We start from the raw sequence: 23242 nt of genomic DNA, 5'->3' as shown, positions 1-23242 counted from the left end.
CCTCAACCTAGTCTCAGAGAGAGAGAGAGAGAGAGAGAGAGAGAGAGAGAGAGAGAGAGAGAGAGAGAGAACTGTGGACCTCATAATTTTTGCCACGTACTTTCTTCATTCTTTCTACTGGGGTCTACAAATCACTAGTAATACCCCTCTGTACTCAATCGTCTGAGTCCCACTGAAGGCTATGCCGAGGCTATCGTTGAGGCTGTGCTGTAGAGGCTATGGCTGATATGTCCCCATTAGAGGATGGATCTTGTAGAGGCTATGGGGTCTGCTGCCGAAGAGGCTGTTGTGACTGCTGCTGAAGAGACTCTGCCCCAATCCCTCTCTTACATAAAAATGGGAGGAACAATGAAACAAGGGCTGACTTTCATAGCTCCCTCTTAGAGTACCTCTTTTAGCCATCTTGTTCTTAAAATACCCCCCAATACCAATACTGCTAAACCCCTCGTAACTAAGCCATTTTTCCCATCCCTTACAACCATCCCTTCCAAAAGAAAATTTGTCCTCAACACCACAAGTTGTGGCTGAACCAAAAACAGACATCTCAATCTGTGAAGGTTGTCCAATCTGCACAAAAAGTGCGAGTGCCCATGCATGATGCTCTCTGGCTGCGAGGGCTTTTTGTCTTCCGATAGGCCCTTCCATTTGACGATATCCTCTGCATAAACTCTCTTACAAAGAACCTGATCCCTGAAGCACATGAGTTGCTCACAGATGTGGAGATGTCTCCCTCATCATCCATAGGTGGCAGCCCAGAGCAAACTTGCTCATTCTGACTTACATGTGCTTTCGGCAATGACATGGTGACTACATCAAAACTCCTAGAGGTGGGTGCTAGCTCCAATTGATATGCTACTCCTTAACCTTGTAGATTGTTTTTGTGGAGCCTTGAATGCTTCTACATGACTGTGATGTTTATATACATACTTCTTTTGCTTGGCCTAGGGTTCCTTGTATGTTCTTTTTGGCCGATTACAAAAGAGATTCCCTCTTCTCCGACCATCTATTGCTTGCTGTCTTTCAAGGACATGTCTGCCCTTGTGGAAGGTTTCACAAATTTGTATTCATACATCACCTCAAATAGATTGTCCCAATAGACAAAATGCTTGTTGCTATTCCATGTGCAGCTCCAGATAGCCCCACAGCGGCCTGCACAGTACACGAAGAGGGACAGATAGGAATGAGATGGAGGGGGGAAAGGCAAGCTGAGAGTCCCCTCCTAGAGTACCCCTTTTAGCGCTTTTATACTGAGCACCCCCCTAGTGCTGATTCCCTTGATCACAACATGGAAAGGGGATTGAAGGAGATTACTCATCTGAAGTTGTCGGTGATGTTTAGGAGCCATGTGTTAGCTCGTTAGCAGATATATGAGGTGGTAGAGATGTGGAAGATTGCATGCAATATGTACGAGGCTTTATGCCTCTAGAGTCAATCATGGAGGTGCTAGTTAGTGTCACCCTGAGTATTTGGGCGAATCATCTGAAGTTGTGGGTGATGATTAGCAGCCATGTGCTCATAGGGTGCAGGATATATAAGGTGGTATACAAGTACAAGTTGCATAAAATTCTTGTTTTGTTAAGAAAAATGCAATTTAAATACTGTAGATTTCCCATAGAGCTGTTTGAATCCACCATGGTAAGGAGCAAGTAATCTGCCTTTGAACTTCAAGCATATGGCAAGAAGCGTAGCATCAGAGTGATATGAGCTGCATCCTGGAGGGTAGAACTGTTGATTTTGTAGCCCTGCATCTGTTCTCATTTTCGTGGTCATGTGCTCCCTTTATGTCTGGTCCTGCTGATGTGAGACATATCATTGGTTCTTATTTTTGTGGGGGAGAAAAATGAAACGGTCTTTACTGCATACTGCTAGTCTTCTAGTTTAAAAGTTTCAGTACGAAATAAATAGTTTAGTTGATTAAGCGCTGTCTGTTTTGCTCTTATGAAGGGGACTTTGAACGGAGAGACTTTTCCAAAAGGGAGATTACTGCAACAACCTGCCAATGCTTGGAGTGTGAATGTTGCGTTTGAGCAGCGCTGGATTACATATCTTGTTTTTTGGGGTAAGCTATGATCTGTCACAGTGGAGAGTGCAGAGCTGGTTTGATGTTTTCAATGCAGCACCGTTTCTTTTGGGTTAAAAAAGGCCAAAACGTTCCATAATAGACTAAAGTTTGTTTTTTTTGCAGGGGCAATGGCAATCCTTATGTTAATATTGCTGGTGTTCTGTAGACCAACTTCTCGCGACAGTCAATCAGAGGACAGTCAAGAATCTGTTACAGAGGCAACCCCCCTTACTACTTCTGATGAGGTGGAAGACAAATTTACTAAACCTGCAAAATTTCCCATAGATTTTGATGAGGAAGGAAATGAAACTTCGGATGAGTTTCTTTGCATAATCTGCTTTGAAGCGCAGAGAAGCTGCTTTTTTGATCCATGTGGACACTGTGCAACATGCTATGCATGCAGTATGAAGTAAGTGTCTTCTGGTCTGGCCTGCCCCTCTTGTTATATATGTTTTGGTCAGTGTAGAACCTATATTTCGTAATAGACTCCATCATTGCAGACATGACCTCTTTATTGTAATGCTTGGTAGTATGTTCAAAAGTATGGGCACAAATTGCATTCATGGAGCTGCTATAGAAGCTCAAAATCTGACCGAGGACATGGGCTGAGGCCATTTCATCAGTGATGAATACGTAGATGTGGCTCCATAGGAGCATGAGGATTGGGATGCTCACCTGATGTAGGAGCAATGCAATGTTTGGACAGTGTTGCTTGCACACGAGCTATACAGTGACAAGTGACTGCTGCAGAGTCCCTCATAGAATGTTTGGCTCAAGTTGCAAATTCTCATCGTTTTTAGTGTCTTATATCTCTCATTGTCACAGGGCTAGACTTCCACTAGGGATGGAGTGCTTCATGCCGTGAGATACCTTTATTATCTTTTAACCTTCAAATGTTGCCCTTAGATAAAACTTGTTACACACACAGGATTTGTGAAAGATTGGATCACATTCTTCACAAGTCTATTTATTTTGGCACAGCAGAGCAGACAGCATATTCCGTTCTTTTTTTTCAATGCAAGGAGCGTATGATCCAGTAGACGGATTGCATGCAACATATGAGTTTTAAAAAAGGGATGGTTTATATGATATCATAACCACATCCATATGTCTGAAAAATGCCAGACGTTTGAAAACTGATATCATAGTTACATCCAAACGTCTGAAAAATGCCAATGTTTGGAGTTTCAAGCGTTTTCTAATGTTTGGATGTCTGTGTCTTGTTCCAAACGTGGGCCCAAAACCCACGACCCCCTCTAAGAGCCTTTAGGCTTGAATTTTATCAAATGCATTATGCAATCTGCATAATGTATTCAATTTGTGCTATGGGCATGATGCATGATGCTTTTGCTATCATTATCATCAAGGTGCGACATGTTAGGGTATTTCACAATTTGAGACATAGTCAAGATCCGATTGAGACAAAAAGAAAACTGGTTTGCCAAACACATTTGTACCAAACATTTGCAAATCTTTGGATAGATAAAGACAAACTTTTCAAGTGTTTATCACAGTCCTGCTCTGGAGATCCTTTTGGGGAACACTAAAGCCCATTCTTGGGCCATGCATCTGAAGGAACATGAACAGCAGTAGGACAACAGGTGAAGTCTTCTATTTGGTGCAAGGAGGAGCAGGAAGCAAGCTGCTGAGAGTGCAGCGGAAATTGAACAAAAACACAGAGCGCACACACCACAAGAACCAAACTGCAAAATGGAGAAAGAAAGAAAGTTTATTAAAGTCCTCAAAAGACCGATGGGTCTATGAGACTATGAAAAATCCAGATACAAACAAGGTGTGTGGGTGGAGCTACTAAACGAGCATCCACTCCAATGCAGAATGCAAAATGATAAATGCTACATAGTCATGTCAGAATGATGATGGTCTACATAACACTAACATCCTCATCATCAGAGCGTCAAGGGGGATGAGGTATTGAGGGCATAAAGTCATAGATAGCTTCGACCAATGAAGGCTCTCAGCACGCAAGGAGTTTCCTGCAAGATTATCCTTGCCATTCCATTTAAGATGGGAGAGTATGCGCTTCCCATCAGAAAGCATAGAAGAGACAAAAGGGCATCCCTTTACTTTGCCATCAATGTGTCCCAAGAGAAAGTCCCATTGGGAGGGCTGTCAATCACCAAAAGCTGCATAAGACGAGTGTAAAATCAATTGTCGCATCACAAATATCCATGGCTAATCACCTTGCATGAACTGCAACATGTTTTTCCCTTATGAGCAAGAATATGCATACGAATTATGAATATTCAGGATATTTAGTCCCCCATGCATTTTAGGTGAGCAAAGGTGGTCCACCGAAAGTAGCCTAAGAGCCTTTGGGAAAAAGTGCAATCACCAAAAAGGCTCCATGATATTAGACATAAAAAAAGAGATGTCCAACTTGGCAAACATCATCGAGGGCAAATAAAGCTGAATATATGCAACTAGAATTGATTGTACTATACGATAGTGGACATGTAATGGCGAGATGGCCAACTTCCAATATTCCAATTCCTTCTTAAGCATATCAAGCACCGAGTCCATTTGCTGACGACGAGTGATAGACCATCCCAAAGGGTAGCCAAGATGACGTAGAAGCTGCGTGGGCAAAACTATGTCCCGTGGCCATAAGATGTGATGCCAAGCTTTTTCATGCAGAGGAAGAAGTTTGGATTTCTGAAAAGTTATTTGCAGCATATGCCTGTGCAATTAGGGGTCTGCTGCCATGTATCTCTAGACCATGCAAGACACTTGTGGGATGAGTATTGATGGCATAAAAGAAAACATTGACAGGACATGCCTATTGTATTGAACAAGAAAGAGTCCAGTAATCCGTAATATCACCTGCTAGAATGCCAACAGTGTGCTGTCTTGATACAGCTTGCTGTCTCGCTAGATCCTGCACTTTCCTCCCAAATCCTAAAACCTTCATGGTTTGTGAGATAAAATCCCTTTGTACCATGTCAAAGGCTTTAGCAATATCCACTTGTAATAAATAACATCTTGCTCAGTGTACTTTGCATATTCTATCCCCACATAGGCATTGGTAATATTGCTAGTAATATGTCTGCAGAGAATAAAACCATATTGAGTAGGATGCAATCCATCATGCAGAATGCCTTTGACCCTAATCTTAGCAACCAGCTTGTAGATGACATGATTTAGAGTAATGGGTCTCCCATCTCCCAGCTTTTTGAGGATAATTTCACCAAGCCTTTCTTCCAATTGGTTGGAATTTGTTTAGTTTCGTATGCACAATTAACCATATATAATAATACAAGTCAAATGGCATTTGCATAGCCTGTTGTGGAGAAAGAATTGGATTGACATGTTGAAGGAGCTCCTGTTGAGCTGTCATCATATCCTTTGATTGAGAATCAAGTTGCCCAAAATGTTTTGCAAAATGAGAAACACAAGCCTCAGCCAGTTGTGCTCTGGAATTGGTCCAAGTACCATCCAAATTCTCAACTCGGCAGATATTATCAAATTGCCTCTTATAATGCAAGTTTTTAAAAATCTCCTTTGAGGAGCAGTCCTTATAAGCAGTCCTTATAAGTTAAAGCCCTTTTCCTGGCCCTGGTTTCCATTTGTGAACCTTCCCGTGGTCATTGCATCTTAGAAAGTGTAGCCTAACATGCACAATAATCCAATGACCAACCTAGTCATTAAAAGCCAAAACTGGCTGAAGGGCATGTTTCACAAGAAGCATTACTCTAGAGAAGGAGTTTTCACCAGCATAGAAAATATCATATCCCGCAAAGTGCCTTGTCTGACCTATATAACCATGCTGGTTATGCTCCTGCAAGGCCTCTATATGAGGTTGCAATCTGACATATGCCCATATCATCTTCCATTTGCAAAAATCACACAACCGTGTACATTATATGTCAAGCATTATAGTTTTGGCAACACATTTACAGATTTACAAGTATGTACCTACTATTAAACTCCCAAGAGTAATCAAGACTACATATCCACTTCAGGATCTAAAGCATGATCTTGGGGGCCAGGCAATAAAAGAACAGCTTCATCTTCTGGGAACAGAGTGCGGCTTGCAGTCATCACTGCAGCCCATGTGATACCCATACCCAAATTTTCAGTAGGAGTGTGCCCACTAGATGTGCCTGTCCATGTACGAGGTGGAAGTGGCCTCCTAGTTGAGTTGGTTTTCCTCGGGGTTTGCCAACCTTCATTTGAGGCTTTTTCCTTTGATTTGGGTGGAACAACAGAGGGCGTTCGAGCAGTAGTAGCAATGACTTTAGCTTTGCCTTTGTCTTGGACCATAGGAGCTGGTTTATTTATTTTAGTTTTGAGTGCAGAGGTCCTAGGGGCATCCACGGGAGCAGCATCTTACGTAAGGCCAGGGGGTATTTTGAGGCCATATGCCCAAACTTCTTACATTCAAGACACCAACTTGCAACATGTTTCTAGCATATTCCTGAAGGTGATCAAGAATCGCATCCACTTCAACAGTGATGCCCACCTGAGGGGTGGGCTTTGCGGGTGTCCTCAAACCCCTCATGCATAACTTCATAGACTAGTCGTGCCTCATACGAGACATGAGCTAGGTCATCCTGACCCATAGCATGCTTCAGCTTTTTCTTTGGCTTTCTTTCTTTGTTATAAGTCTTATCAAACTGAGGATTAGCCATTTGAGCACAATCAAACCCCCCCACAAGCTGAGCTGAAAACTGAGACAAGGGAAATAGTAATAGAGAGAGAGAGAGAGAGAGAGAGAGAGAGAGACCCACACAGAAGAAAAAAACAGCCCCATAAAAGAGAGGTTTACAGAGTTCCAGATATGAAAAGGCAGGCTTATACAGAGCAAAGAAAAAAAGCCCTAAAAGAAACGTGTTTTGCACAGGTGAGGAAAGAGAAAAAGAATGGCAACCAGGAGGGAAGCGAAAAGTAATTTGCAGCTCAATGCACACACACACACTTTTTTTTTTGTAAAATCCAGTGCAGTGTATTTATATTGTCATAACTTTACAAGAGGAAAAGTCTCCAAAAAATGGAGAGTATCCCACAGATTAGAAGCATAAAAAGAAAAGCTCAGTGCAAGATGCATGCAGATCACCCTCATGGCAGGCATCATATAAAGATTGCCGCAATGAGGCTCTAAAAGATTCATATGACTTTTGAAACTGGCGGCCCAAGTATGCCAAATTGTGCTCTTCCCAGATTGTCCAAAGCACCCAATATCTCACCCATGAGAGAAAGAGGGAGTATTGAGATAAAGGCCTTCTAAATCTGCCAAATAGCCAAAAATGTTTCCCAAATATATGACTCGGGAAACGGAGGCGAAGAAGATCTGAAATTTTCCCAAGGAGATTGCGAGTAGACGAGCAATACCAAAGCAAATGAGGGACAGTCTCTGAAGGAGCGTGACACCGTAAACAGGTGGGTGGTGCAATGTGACGTTTGGCAAGTGTGATTCCCACTGACAATGTGCCGGTCATACATCTCCAAAGAAAGAGTCTTTGTTTCAAAGGCATTTTACACCTCCATAATAGTCGGAGATTCTTCCGCCACCATGAAAGGGGCTGCCTGATATGCCATAGAGTATTAGCATATTGATGAATCTCGTCCTATACCTCTGCCTGTTTTGACCTCCATCAAAGTCTACAAGCTTCCATCAATGCACACACACACACACACACACACACAAAACCACGCACACATCCTGTGAATGAAGGTGAAAAGCCAGGAAAGATGGCGACGAAATAGGGGAGAGGTGGTTGGAGAGTAGCAGTTCAAGCTTCAAAGAGGCTTGTGCCAGCAGATAGGTCTGTTGGATGGCAGCACAAAAGATGAGGGGACTGCAGGAAATCATGTACGGACAGCACATCAGCAGCAGCAACTCCAAGGAGATGGTCGTGGCAGAAGAACTGATCTCGAGGCTTTACTGCTGCAAGCAGGCCGAAGCCCTGCTTGGGACGACTCGTACAGAAATATAGAGGTGCAGGAAAGTGTCGTTTGTCGCGCCAACATGAAGTTGTGAAGGATTTTGGGCAAGCTTGAACACCTCAGGAGGGGTGCACGGGCCAGAAAACCCTAGAGACAGCTGTAGGTTGCCATGGTTGCTGGCAAGCTCTCTCCACCCGCGCCACCACACACTTATTTTTTTTAGTGAAAACTTTTGATTGATTATATTACAAGAGTAGTGACCTCAAAACGAGGCAGCGGAAATTACATTAGCTGAAAATCTCAGTGTATGCGAGATATACATCATGATCTATGCAGCGCGTTTGCAAGCAATTAAAGAAGGATTGCTGCAGAGAATGCCTAAAAAAGCCAAACAAGAAAAATATAGGATCACTAAAGACTTAACAATTTCTGTTAGTCCATAAAGTCTAGAGTGCCCAATAGCGAACCAAACAAAGAAAAGATGAAACTCTAATCTAGGTGGATGAAAACCAAAGAGCCAGAAAGATTCCCAAAAGGAATAGTTGGGAATCTTGCTCGCAGGCATTGCCGAAGAAGATCAATGAACTCTCGAGAACATGGACAAAAACAGAATAAATGAGGCACAGTCTCTTGAGAACTCAAACATCTGTGGCAATGAGTAGGAGCAATGTGTCTACGAGCCGACATCTATGTAGATGGAAAAATGCCCAGAAGCACTCGCCATAAGAAAACCTGTTGCCTAAGAGGAGTTTTGTAGGCCCAAAGCTGCCGTAATCTCTTTCTCCAGCACTTGGCTGGGCGATGCATTCGCCAAATAGAATTGCCTTTCTCTGAAACCCAAGGTTGAGGCAAAAAGATTTTATATAATGCAGGCACCTTAATCTGAGATAGCCTCAAAGGGTGAGAAGAGGACATTGGGGAGGTCAAAGTCCAATCCTCCAATTTGTCCTGAATTTCCAAAGGAGGAATCGGAACAAAAGGTGAAAGCATACAAACAATCTGTTGCCACAAAGCACGATAATGAGAACCCAAGCCATACCGTGTAGCTGCCAGAGAAAAAGGTAGCATAGAGCCATCATCATGAATAACATCAGCAACAGAAGTGATGCCCTTAAAAGAAGCAAAGTAAGAACGGCGAGGTTCATGTAAAGCCAGTGGAGGCTGAAAAACTGTCGACCAGTGAATGCTTTCAGCTCGCAAAGAATTACCTAGCAAAGACTATCGACCATGCCATTCCAGATGAGAGAGGACATGCTTCCAATCAAGAAGCAACCTGGAGACCAAAGGGCAGCCAGGCAAAGTGCCATTGATGCGACCAAATAAGAAATCCCAATAATTGATTTGCCAGTGACCGAAGGCAGAAATACTGATATGTGTGACTAGAGATCTAATCATAAGAGCCCAAGGCTGATCACGTTAGGCTGATCACCTTGTAGAAATTGTAGCAACATTTTCCCCCTGTGAGCAAGGATGTGCACCTGGATATTCGTGATGTCCAAACCACCATGCATCTTAGGAGAACAAAGTTGATGCACTGAAAGCATCCTGAGACTCTTTTTGCCATGTTTGGAATGCCAGATGATTTCCATAATGGCAGATGTGAAAGAAGTAAGATTTGCCTTGGTGAACAGGATCAATGGCAAATAAAATTGAATATAAGCCACAAGGATGGGCTGCACTATTCGAAGCCGAACATGCAAAGGCCAAGTTGCCAATTTCCAATACTCTAGCTTTTTCTGAAGCTTGACCATCACCCAATCAATTTGTTGACGACATGTGAGACCCCACCCCAAAGGGTAACCAAGATGACGAATAATTTGAGTGGGTGGAATGATTTCCCCGGGCCACAAAAGACTATGCCAGTATTTAGAATGCAATGGGAGCAGCTTGGACTTTTGAAAATTTACATGAAGACGAGCTGCCAAACCATAAACAGAGAGAGCCTGCATCAAAGCAGAAAGATCATTTTGCATATTATTCAGGGTAAAGAAAGAATCATCAGCATAGGCTTGAGCAACCATGCTGCGACTTTCATCCAATTCCAAACCATGAAGGGAGCCTGTAGCCACGAGATGATCAATATATTGCAGCATAGAATGGGTAGCAATGGCATACAATAAAGCACTAAGGGGATATCCCTGACGGACTGAACAACGAAGAGCTCACTCATTAGAGAGATCTCTAGAAAGAATGTAGGCTGCATTGCTGTCCCTGTAAAGCCAATAAATAATTTGCTGCATTTTGTTCCAAACCCCAAAGCTCGCATTGTTTGCGAGATGAATTTCCATCGTGTATCAAAGGCTTTTGCAATATCCACCTATAAGAGCAAAGCATTCTGTTGTGCATATTTGGCATATTCAATCCCAATATAAGCATTGGCAATATTATCTGTGATATGCCTATGGGGAACGAAGCCATATTGCGAAGGATGCAGCCCATCATGCAAATAACCTTTAATACGATCAACAACCATTTTGGCTATGATCTTGTAAATGGCTGGCATGAGCGTTATTGGTCTCCAATCAATGAGTGAATCACATAGCTGCTTTTTTGTAAGGAGCTTGACAAGTTCTTTTTTACATGACATAGGCATTTGCTGATTTTCCCATGGTGAATTAACCATTTGCAGCAAAGTAGGCTTGAGGATATCCCAGAAGGCAAGAAAAAATTCCACTGTGAGACCATCCCATCCTGGAGATTTCCATTTGCCACAGGATTTAAGAGCATCTGAAAATTCTCTTCAGTGAAAGGAATTTCCAATTCCAAAGCTTGAGCATCAGGGAGAATGGGATGGACATGTTGCAAAAGAAGCTGGCGGGCAGACACAACCTGAGGAGAAATAATATCCACATGCCCAAAATGAGATGAAAAGTGCTGCACACAAAAAGCCGCAAGCTCTTAGCGAGATGAGGACCAAGAACCATGAGGCATCCGGATGCAACAAATATTAGCAGCTTGTCTTTTGTAATGCAAACTTTTAAAGAATTGCTTGGAAGAGCAACCTTTATCCAAAAAAGCCATTTGCCGAGATCGGGTCTCCCATTTAGCAAGCTTTCTTTGATCATTAGATTCGAGATAAAATTTAGCCTAACATAATAGCATGCTTTCTTCTGAAGACAAAGGCCGAAGATGACTGAGTTCAATCAAACTCTGGCAAGTGTATTTGGCATGCTTCACGGTCTCCCTTGTAGAGAATGAGGAACTGAAAGAGAAGGTGGATGGGATGGAAGGAACTGAGGATTGAAGGAAAGGGAAGCTTGAACATGAGGATGAGGGGGCTGACAGCCCAATGTACCTTGACACCTCGATTTCCATCCCTCGGGAAACTCCTCTCTGATCTGAAAACACCCTTCAAAGTCACCCTTTGCTGGTCACCCGAACAGTCCACTCCTCGCACACGCTTCTCCTCAAAGACACCTCTGAGCAGTACCCTAATCCTCCTCTCTATGTGTTGGCTCACCACTCCTTCCGCCCCTTGGGTCTCAAGCCAACTGGGGCTTTGATACCATGTGAGAAGTGCAGAGGAAATGAACGGAAGAGAGAGAGAGATAGCATGCCTCACACACACACCACACTGAGAAGGAGAGAAAGGCACAAGAGAAATGCAAGTGATCTCTAGAGAAAACCCCGCTACAACTCGGGGAAAACCTCAGAAACAATGGGCTTCTCGAGAGCTCGGAACACACAGCTCAACAACCAAGTGAAGGGAGCACAAGGGAGTGGATGAACTGCTCCACTACCTTGCCCACACATGCAAGACTGGGCTGGCTTTGCTCCTTTGCCAGGGCCTGGAATGTGTGATGAAATGCTCAAGTGGGGGGGGCCTATAAATAGCCCCCAGCCCCCTAGTCGGCCAACAAGGGGCTGGGCCGACCAGCAGCATTCTTGCAACAAAAGCCTGCCATGGATAATCCACATCAATGTGCATCTGATGAGAATGAGGCTGAATGGCATCAGAAACCATGGCTTTAAAATCAGCATGGTCAAGGTAACCATTATTTATCAGCATAAGGCGTCTGCAAGTCAATTGATCATCTGGAAGGTCATGCCAAGAGAGCCTCAGCCAAAGAGGAGCATGATCAGAATATGTGAAAGCATGGTCAATCCAAAGTTGACAAGTGAAGGCATTAGGATTCTGCGGATCAACCCGATACCATCTATCTAAGCGTGCCTGATATGAAGATTGAGCATTGTGCCAAAAGGTATAGCCCATAAGCATGGTGTTACGCTCAAGTCGAGGTAACATGACCTCGGAAGGGTCAGTCGACATTTTCCTTTAAAGGATCAATGTTTGTATTATATTTGTTTGGGCTTCATGTAAATGATAAAAAAGGAAGAAAGGTCAAGGTCCTTGGTGAGGGTGACATGGCACTAGACTAGGTGGATCTAAGGCTAAGGGACCTAAATGCATGAAATGTGCCTAGGGGCAAATGGTTTGAATGATATCCCAAGAGAGGGGTAAATGATGCATTAAGGAGGGACCTTAGAATGAAGACATGTGGCATACTAGATCTAGGGAATTTTGGGGCTTGGTGGAGATTTAGTAAGCAAGAGCTTGAACGAAAATTTTGAGTTAGAAAGCTTATGACCACTGAGATCGGGGGGGAGGATAATCGATGTGTCAGCGTCTGTGATTCGACATAACAAGCTAGGAGCAAACATGTTTTTGTGTAATATTTGGTATCAGAGCCCAGATTTGAGATCTTGTCGAATTAAGGAAGGATTGCCAGTGATTTCCAGTCGGGATCGAGGGATTAGCTGCGCAATCTTGTGGGAGATGCTGTCGTAGGATTTGGAACTCTGGCTTTTGATATCTACGTTACGTGGAGGTCCTTCAACGTTATCGATGCTGGGTGCGAGCGATCAAGTTGTTCCTGATGTGGCTCAGCTACACGTTCGTTGGAGACCCATTTTGCACATGGGCGTATGACGACAGACAATACGGAGCCCAAAGTCGTCTACACAGACCGTAATTTGGCAGTTCGTCAGTTTGGGTAGCGTTGATGGGCAGTGCACGACGAGAGCTACTGTGTGGTCACGGAACTAGCTGTTGTGATATCTAGGGCATTAATTGTTCACGGACGTCATCGCAATTCAAAGAACCAGGGAGAACATTGTTAACCTCGAAGCTCGAATAATTAATTCACAGGATATCAGGATGGCGCACGCGTTGGTCACGGTTTGGTACTCCTTGGCATCGCGTGAGGAATTTGGTTAGTACTAAAGACTCAGACGGAACATTATAAGGATTGGCTGGCGTTCGTATCGTGGGTCAATTGATGTGCGAAGTCCGTGAGTAAAATCGTCACATAGAATAGTCTTCCTCGTCATCGAATTGATCACTTTGGTGTAGTTGTTAATTACGTTTATTTACGGGCGCTATCTTGGAGCGTGAAACAGTTTAGCTTGGGGCTAAGGTCACAATAGTATCTGGTGGAATTTGGTGAAGGAGATCCCGAGAGCAGACAACCGTTGGGACGGTGGTATTGATAGGGGACACGTCATTTAAGCTCTTTGGACCTTGAAGAAGAAGAAAAAAAGAGAGAGAGCCACATCATCCATTCAGGACAGATTATAAATGTAGATTTGAAGTGGCTTACAAGGACTGGTTAATCTCTTCATGTAGTAGAAATATAACCAGGGAGCTCTCTATGCCTTCTAAGCTTTGTTGGAGTATTTGCTTGTTTATTTGCCTCCGTGTTTAAGTCAATTTGGATTGCAGGAGTTTTCCCTAGTATAGGGAAAAGTGGTTTTGGTTACAGTGTGATATATGCTTTGTTAACTGTAAATTTGGAAGTTGGACTTTCGAATTGTAATTACAGTTTCAAGCGGTGTTTTATTTATTAAAAAAAACACACACACACACACACACCTATTGACCTAAATGGAAGTAGAAGAAGAAGCTTCCAAGATGGATCCCGTAGAGTCGGGAGTCCGGCCGATCCTGCAGGTGTCGCGCCCAGTAGGTCTTACACTATCTGGCATAATTGCAACGTTAGAGGATGCCTTGCATTAGATTTTAGCGCAGCAGTTGCAAACAAATGTAGGGCAATCTGAGCTCAGGAAAATGGTGCATAGTATGTCTGCTAGACCATCTCGTGAGGAGAAAGGTAAATTTGCAATGGAACTGGAGTCTAGTCTTCGTACGGTTGAGCCTAGGAGGGCTAAGGTGCCTAATATTGCCAATTATAGGCCAGAAAAGTATTCTGGTCGGATGTCTGACCATAGTTCCGATATCATAGAGACCTGGTTACACAAATGGGACGAGGCATTCGCCATTTGTGAAATCAAGAATGATATGAAGAAAATCCGCGAGGCCACCCATATGTTTAATGAGGCAGCAGATAGGTGGTGGATAAAACAGCAGAAAGATGGATTGGCATCCACTACTTGGGAGGGGTTTAAAAAAGAGTTTAGAAAACACTTCTTACCTCCTGACGAAGCATTCCGAGCTTGGGATCAGTATTGAAACCTTCGTCAGAGAAATTTATCAGTGGCAGAATACACTGATAAGTTCAGAGAAAGTGTAATGAAGGTTGATGAACCTCTACCTCAGTCAATCCAAGTAAAAGATTTTATCTTTGGATTGAATGATCGAATCAAGATGGAACTTCGGGCTAAGTATGTGAACACGCTAGATGAAGCAATTGTCATAGCCCTGAACTATGAGGATGTAAAAGGGAACAGACCAAGTGGGTTTCTGTAGGTTGGGACTCACAGGTTGGGACTCAGTATGGGTACCGGAAGAAAACTGGGTTTAAGAAGAAGTGGATTAGCAAAGGGAGTGCCTCACAGCCTAGTGGTCAAGCCAAGCAGGCGAAACAAGTTGAGACTCCTAAATCAAGTACCACCATTGGAATGAAAAGAAAAGTAACACCAATGGCAGCTCGGGCTTGGTCGAAGTCTTCTTTGAACCTAGAGCGAAGGGAAAAAGCGAGGAGAGAAGGCTTGTGTTTTGGTTGCCTTCAGCCTCATCAGTGAAAAGATTGTCCACGAAACAAGGATCGTCGGATGGCTGAGATGGTGGTCTCAGAATGCGATGTGGAAATGGAGGGAAGCCCCAGAGCAAAACAGATGCAGATTCAGCCAGTGGGATCTTCTCAAAGGTCAGTACCTGTTTTCTTATGTGTGTATGTTGCTAAGTTAGTAACTAGTGCACCTGATAATATCTTGTCAAAGCCCGCAGCAATGAGGTATACAGCCTTTAATGATACGGAGTTAATTAAGATGAAAGGGCAAGTAGCTAATCATGATGTCATTGTGTTGTTTGACTCAGCGTCAACGCACAATGTAATTAACTCCAAGCTTGTAAAGAGGCTGAAACTAAAGACTAGCCCATCTGACTATGCATATATAGTTAGAATGGCACATGGAAGTTCAACTGAAGTATGGGACCAAAGGGTTATCCAGTTGGAGCTTCGAATTCAGGACTATGCTGAGAAGCTGGATTTTGAAATGACTAAGCTTGCTCATGCAGACATAGCTCTGGGCAAGGCTTGGCATTCTAGGAAGAATCCAGCCATAGATTGAAAAAAGCACATTTATCAATTCAAGATGAATGATGTGCTGTATGTCTTACGAGGTGAAAAGGATATATCTCAAGGACCATTGGTTTCCGTAATGGAAATTCTTTTATACAGTATTGGTAGAGCCGATTAATGATTCTTCGGCTAGTACTGATGTTGCTCAAAATGGAGAGATGGCCAAGCTGACTGATCAAAGAGCAGAGGAGTTCTCTGATTGTTTTAGGGATGAGCTACCTTATGGGTTACCTCCAGAGCGGAATGTTTAGCATAAGATTAAACTAATCCTGGGAGCAGAACCTGTAAATAGAGCTCCCTATAGGTTGAGTTTTACTGAAGAGGCGGAGGTGCGAAGACAACTGAAAGAATATCTCAAGTTGGGGCAGATTCAACCAAGTTTCTTACCTTTTGCTTCACCAGTGATATTAAAGAAGTAGTAAGATGATACTTTTTGCCTCTGTATAGATTATAGAGCATTGAATAATATCACTAATAAGCACGGGTATCCGATTGCTCGGATCGATGATTTGCTAGATGCATTACATGGGGCCGTACTTTTTAGTAAGATAGATCTTAAATGTGGCTACCATCAGATCCGTATTAGGGCTGAGGATGTGCATAAAACCTCCTTTAGAAGCAAGTTTGGACATTATGAGTTTTTGGTAATGCCCTTTGGACTTACCAATGCTCGAGCTACATTCGTCATGCTTATGAACGATTTAGTATGTCCATATATCGAAAAGTTTGTAGTACACTTTATTGACGATATTCTGGTATTCAGTAAAAGTATTGCTGAGCATCATGAACACTTATGGATAGTGTTCAATACTTTGAGGAAAGCCAGTCTTTATGTAAATAAAAAGAAAACTATACTATCTATGGTAAGACTTGAATATTTAGGATTCATAATTACTCCTGAGGAGGTAGAAATGGATCCAAAGAAAGTGGCTGCGATTTTGACTTGGCCAATCCCTCAGAGTTTGACCGCTTTGCGATCATTCTTGGGATTTGTCCAATTTTATCGAAGGCATATCAAAGGATATTCTGAAATAGTATCGCCATTGACTGATCTGACCTCAGATAAAGTATCTTTTATATGGGGACAGAATCAACAAGAAAGTTTTAACACCATAAAACAAGCTGTGGTCTCAGGACCGGTGTTAAAAATAGTTGATCCCCAGAAACTGTTTTTCCTTGAAACCGATGCAAGTGGCATTGCGGTAGGAGCAGTTCTTCTCCAAGAGGGAAGGCCAGTAGCCTTTGAAAGCAAGGAGCTTTCTCCCTCTCAACGAAATTGGCCAACTCATAAATTAGAGTTGTATGCTGTCGTCCATGCTTTGAAAACATGGAGACATTATTTGTATGGGTCAGAGTTTTATGTTCATCTTGATAATGATACTCTGAAACATTTTTGTAAACAACCTGACTTAAGAGGTTGCCAAGCTAGGTGGGCAGAACTCATGTAGGAGTTTAACTTGATGATTCGGTACTGAAGAGGGAAGGATAATAAAGTTGTTGATGCGTTGTCACGTATTATGCATAACATGAGTTTCACGGTATTAGAGAGTGCTCTAATGATCGAGATTAGAGAAACTCAAAAGGTGGACAAGTTCGTCCAGAGCCTTTGGCCTAAGGCTCATGTATTCAAACCTGGGAAAAAGGATGACCTGGCATCCAGAAAAGGCCAAACTTATGCAAGATATGCCATAAGGGATGGTATGCTGAAAAGAAATGGCCAGGTGGTAGCACCTAATCAGAATGATCTCAGACAAAGAGTCATTCGACAATGCCATGACAGCCCATGTGCGGGACATCCAGGAGTCGAGAAGACATATGATCTCGTGAAGCGAGATTTCTTTTGGCCAAAGATGAAAAAGCATATTCATGAATATGTGACACGTTGTTTTTCATGTCAGGTAAGTAAGGCAGAACGGGTGAAGCCACCCGGACTTTTACAGTCCTTGGAGATACCACTAGGTAGGTGGGAGGGACTTTATTGTAGGTCTGCCTACGACACAAGGTGGATATGATTCTATCCTTGTGGTGGTTGATCGTCTTACCAAGATGGCTCACTTCATTCCAACTAGAGAGTTTGTTAGTGCCCCGCAAGTGGCGGATTTGTTTATTAGAGATATATTTCGTTTGCATGGATTACCCAAATCCATAGTGTTAGACAGAGATGTCAAATTTACCGGTCATTTTTGGATTGCGGTGTTTGAGACACTAAAGACTGAGTTGGAAATGAGTAGTGGGGATCATCCAGAAACGGATGGTCAGACGGAAAGAATCAACCAAATTTTAGAGCATATGTGTCATTGAGGCAACATACATTTTTTTTGCCGAAAAAACAGTGCTAATTATATTACTTCGAGAACAAGATACAAGAGGTCAGCATTGTAGCTGACGGGCTGCGTTCACAAATCGGACGCAGCCCAAAAAGGTAACAAAAAAGTAAAGCCCTCTCTCACGGAGGGATAAGGCGAGTGTGAATGAACAGCAAGAGAGGTGGTGAGTAGCGCCACCAAAGGCCCTGCAAAGTCTGCTCGAAGAAGAGGCCCTGTGTGTCCCAAACCCGGAGGAAGCATCTCCGCTTCTCCCGACCAGCCCGGGAGTCCCCCTGTATCTGGTCCCACTGGCCTCTGAGGGTATGAATAATTTCGCTCCAAATATCAGTCATGATCTGGGCAGTCGATAAGGAGGTGCCACCGAGGATCTGCGCGCAGCGCGAGGTCCAAATGTGCCATCCTGCGATGCTGCTAATAATATCCCAGACTGGCTGCCTCTCCTGAGCTCCTGTATCAGCCTCTGCTAGGTGCTGCGGGATACTCTCGAGCGGCCCCCACGTCCCCTGTGTGATAAGGAATGTGGGGTTCTGTTGACATGCCTCGAATAAGTGATGAAAACCAGGTGCGGTGCTGCACCAACAGAACGCGCCCCAAGTGATCAATCCTAGCTCCGGTGCTGCGCGAGTAAGAATCCCGAAAGTCCACCTCCACACTTCCTGGGCGCGAGTTCAACGCCACAGGCAGTGTTTTGGTGACTCCTCATCCTCATGATAGATTTGACAACATCCGTCCTGGCCTATCTGCCGCAACTAGCTCCCCACTGGAAGACCTCTGTGGGCAAGAAGCCACAGGAAGTAGGAGATCTTCCGCTGCCGCCAGCTCTCCCACAAGGCCTTCCAGAAGGCCTGCAAAAAGAACCTGGAAATACCCTATGCATACCAGCTGGGCCACTGGGTGGGAGGGCGGCTCTGCATCCTCCCAAGAACTCGCCTGCCCAATGTCGTGCTGTAGGCAAAGAAAGAGGTCGGCCCCTGACTTGTCACAATCTCTGGCCATCTCCACTCTCCTGGATCCCAATCAAGCTCTGACAAGGCCCGCCCCTCTTAGAGCCAGAGTCGCCAAAGCTGCAGCTGATCCTGCTCTATGCTAGGATCGGTCCGCCAGACCTTCCCCATGAGGCCTACGACCCGAACCCTCTGCCATGGGAGTAGGGGGTCGATGAGCGCATCCTCTCTCCTGAGCCGTCCATCCCCCATAACCGCGAAGAAGGAAACAGAGGAGTCGTCCATACGTCCTGCGACCACCAGTGGGATGCCACGGGGGGTGAACTGTCCCAGCCAACGGTCATCACCAGGCATGAGGATCTGAAGCTCAGGTGGAACCAACCAATCAGCTGGGATCGCGCCGTTGGTCTCCGTACGTCTCGCCTGGGCTCCACGGGCACCTCCAGATGCGTCTGCGAGATCAGCCGTCTCCAAATGTCTGTAAGTGTCCCTCCAAACTCGAAGGGACCGGGCTGGGCCCCGCATCCAGCCATCCCACTTGATGTGTGATCTCTCCCCCAAGTGAAGGCCCTCGGCATCTCTGACCTGATCATTCGAGATAAGCGGCTGGCGATCGATCTCCTCCTGACAGCTAGGAGGGGAATGAATGAGATTGAGGCGGAGCCGCCTCCAAACCATGAGGAGGCTACGAACGAGTGGGGTGCGGGGCTGAGTGAGCGGGGCGGAAGTGAAGATCCACCTGAGGGACGGAAGCCACTCTCCACCTCGGCACGGGACACAAGATCCGACCCCCTGCTGAAGTAACATCTTCCACGTCTGCCCCCCCGGGGTCAAACCGCGGATGACTAGCTTGCCTAACAGGGCCTGACTCTGAAGCTCTGGATCGATGACCCCCAGGCCACCCTCAGCCTGCGGAAGAATGACTGTCTGCCAAGCAACCCTAGCTCTTGTATCTCTGAGGCCATCCTCCCCGGACCAAAGGAAGTTCCGAACCAACCTCCTAAGCTGTGCCACGCTGGATCTCGAGAAACACCAACAGGAAGCCACATACCAAGCCGTGGCTAGGAGGACCTGGTTGACTACCAGGGCACGACCTGCAAGGGAGAGCTTAGCAGTGCTCCAGAAAGCCAGCTTTCGTCGAATGGAATCTAGCACCGGGAGAAACTGCTGAGCTGGCGCGATATGCAGGCCGACCTGAAAACCAAACCTCCCCCACTGAGAGCACGCCCCGGGGTCTGTGAGAAAACCAACTGATTTGTTCCAGTTGATTTTCGCACCAGCAGCCGAACAGAAGACCTTTAGGGCCATCCTCACCCTCTCCAGCATCATCTCATCGTCCTGGACATACAGGGCTGTGTCATCCGCGTACTCCGAGTCCAGGAGCTCTGTGTCCTCCCGGAGTGGAAGGCGAACACCCCTGATCCCAGTAGACCTCGCCCGAAGGTAGTATGTCATAGCCTCAGCGAAGAAGAGAAACAGGTAAGGAGCAAGGGGGCAGCCTTGACGCACTGATCTCTCCAAACTAAAACACTCACCCATCCTGCTGCCAATGATGACCCTGCTAGAAGCTGTCCTGTACAACGCTGAAATACCCTGAATCCATCCTGCTGGGAAACCTAGTCGCTTCAGAGTCCCCTCCAGAAAGGACCAGTCCACTCGATCGTAGGCCTTCTCAAAGTCGAGAAGTAGGATGGCTAGGTGTGATCCACTGTGCTGAGCCCACTCCGCCGCCTCTGAGAAGGTGAAGACATTATCCAGGATACTGCGATCCTGGACAAAGCCTGTCTGAGTGTCATGAATGAGGTCTAGAAGTAGAGGCCGAACTCTGGCGCTGATCATCTTGGCAAGGATTTTGTAGGCAGTGGTAAGGAGGGTGATCGGGCGCCACTGACGGATCTCCTGTCTATCTCCTCCCTTCGGGATGAGGCAAATCAGTCCCGAGGAGAGGCTCTCTGGCATATAACCGCTGCTGAAAATCCTCTGAAAAGTTGCTAGGAGGGGTTGATGGATCTGATCCCAGAAGGAGGTGAAGAATGCCCGGGATAGCCCATCCTCACCCGGGCATTTTTGCCCGTCGATGGCCATCAAGGCCTCCAACATCTCATCCGTGGTGAACGGTGCCAACAACGTCGCCTGCATGCTGGGCTAGTGGAGTGTGCCTCCACACCTCCTCACGGGAGCGTCGAGTGCGAGGGGCAAGCGGCTCCTGCTGGAAAAGGGTCCTGTAGAAGTCGGTAGCCAACCCCAAGACCTCACCCGGATCCGCGATGTGCCCCTCCGCTGTCCTGAGACTCCGAAGCTGGTCACCTGTTGCTCTCTGGCCATGCGTCCTAAAGAACTCCCTGCACATCCGGTCACCCTTCCGAGCCCAGAAGGAGAGAGAGGCGTGATAGGAAAACTCTGAACGGCACTGTAGGGTCTCCTCAAGAAGGGCTCTGGCTCGAAGGGCCTGGATCCGAAGCTCCTCCGAGCCCAGGGCTGCCTGCTGGAGTCGCTGGATGGAGGCGAGGTCCCTTCGAAGAGCTCTCTCTCTACCCCACCATTCCTGTCGAACCTGTAGGGCTGCGAGCTGGCAAATCTGGCTGGACTCCTGCAAAGCCTATGCCACCAAATCAACCAGATCCACACACTCACCCCAATCTCTGTCCCATAGACTGCATATACTGCTGCGCACGTCCACCCTCGAGAAAATGGAGTCGGGAATCCGGCATGAGCAGGGGGAAGGGCCTGAACTGCCGAGTCTAATGATAAGAGCACAGGCGCATGGTCGGAAAGTGTCGTCCCTGGAACTATGCCCGCCTGACCGCCTCTGCTGATGGCCCAATCACTAACATAAAATCTATCCAGCCTCTCCAGGAGTCTGCCTCCTTCCCTGCGGAAGCCCCACGAGAAGTCCAAGCTCCTGTGCCAACGCCGGAAGGACGGGTCTCTCCAACTGTCCCTACCTCCTGTCGCAAAGATAAAAGAGTCCCAAGCGGGCTGCTCTGCCTGAGACATACCTATAAACTCCGGTCCTCTGCCGTGCTGGTCCTCCAAGGTCTCCAGATTGTTGAAGTCACCTCCAACAATCCAGGAATCCATGTCTGGGAGAATCCCTGTAAGTGTCCTCCAGAAGGTGGCTCTGCAACGGAGGTCTGTGGGAGCATAAATGTTGAGGATTCCTACTCTGGAACCCTCCAGTTCCAGGCCTACCCAAAGGGCACGGCCTGGGATCAACGTGCCATGACCGAAAACTCCCTGGGCTAGCTGCTCGCACACGGAAGTACAGACACCACCACTCCTCCCCAGGGCGCCGATCGAGGGCTCCCAGTAAGTGTGAGAGCGTCCAGGGAGAATCTTTTCGCATCTACGGGAGTGAGCCGCAGAGAGCTTGTGCTCCTGGAGCAGAAGTACATCCAAACGACCAATCACTGCTGGCTGAAGTTCCTATCTCAAAATGAGCTTCCTAGGACCACGGGTGCTAGAAGAGTGAAACCCGTTCACATTCCAGGATACGAGGTGTAGGCTCATGGTGAGGACTGGGAGGCTGCGAACAGCTGTCTGCTCGCGGTCGAAGTTGAAGAAGAAGCTGACATTTCGGAGTGGAGGCGCTGACACTTATGAGAAGGTTTGGAGGGGGAGGCGGGGTCCCCGTTCTTCAACACCTTCAGCAAAGGTGAGAGGCCTTTGGTGCCATGAGCGAAAGCTTTCTCGAGCCAGCTCGAGATCTCTGAAGTAGTCATCCCGTAGAAGGCTCGGAGTTTCTGAGGAGTCCAGGCTCTGACATCCTGGGGGAGGGGCCAAGGTAGGGGGGGCCTGAGGATCACAATCAGTCTGAAGCGTTTGGCGGCACAACGCCACCGCAGGCGCACGTCACCCTCGGACCACTGAGTCTCGAGAAGCTGCCCACCGGACGGGCCTATCCAGGAGCAAACCTGAGCGTGCGTCTGCTCCCTGAGAGCCTCCCAGACCGAGTCGTCTGTCCAAGTCTCGGTGCCATCGCTGAGGAACGTGAAAGCAAAGCTAGGGCCATCCCTAGGGGCCAAGGCAGCTATCTTCCCATCCGCCCCTTTGCGGAGCAGGAAGATACTGATGTCGAGGCAAGCAGGGAAGGTCCCGAGGTCGGCCACATCCAAGTAGTCCCAGGGGCCAGATCTGTAAAAGTCACGAGGAAGCTCTCTCTCCTGAAGCTGAGGCCCATCAGAGTCTGCCACTGAGGGGCTAGCGGACAGAGAAGCCTGCTCCAGTGGTGGTGTAGACTGAGGGTGTCCTGCCAGTGGAGGGGGAGGGGGAGGAGGCTGGGGGATAGGCGACTCAGACTCCTCGGAGGCGACTAGCGGAGGAGGAGGAGGAGGGGGAGCGGGGGCTGCCCTCGGCTGAGGAGCCGTCGGTGCAGCTAACTCTGCAGGAGAGCTGAGAGAGGCGGGGGGGGGGGATGTGGATGCATCTGGAACTGGGGCTGAGAAGGAGGAGGAGGAGACTGAG

The 23242-nt window shown here is 46.4% G+C and overlaps 1 protein-coding gene across 1 annotated transcript in view; it reads left to right on the top strand.

Moving 5' to 3' along the window:
- LOC147895950 (E3 ubiquitin-protein ligase APD2-like) overlaps positions 1–23242 on the top strand; it is a 77669-nt gene that overhangs the window by 40548 nt on the left and 13879 nt on the right. Inside the window, exons 8-9 of the mRNA XM_087382632.1 lie at positions 1945–2059; positions 2186–2471. Of these exons, the coding sequence (XP_087238758.1) occupies positions 1945–2059; positions 2186–2471 (401 nt within the window). The remainder of the gene's footprint in view (positions 1–1944; positions 2060–2185; positions 2472–23242) is intronic.

This window comes from Dipteris shenzhenensis, chromosome 12 (genome assembly GCF_047967505.1).
Source record: "Dipteris shenzhenensis isolate YYH24624 ecotype China chromosome 12, Dip_SZ_1.0, whole genome shotgun sequence".
NCBI lineage: Eukaryota > Viridiplantae > Streptophyta > Polypodiopsida > Gleicheniales > Dipteridaceae > Dipteris > Dipteris shenzhenensis.
This window is presented reverse-complemented; position numbering and strand designations above follow the sequence as displayed.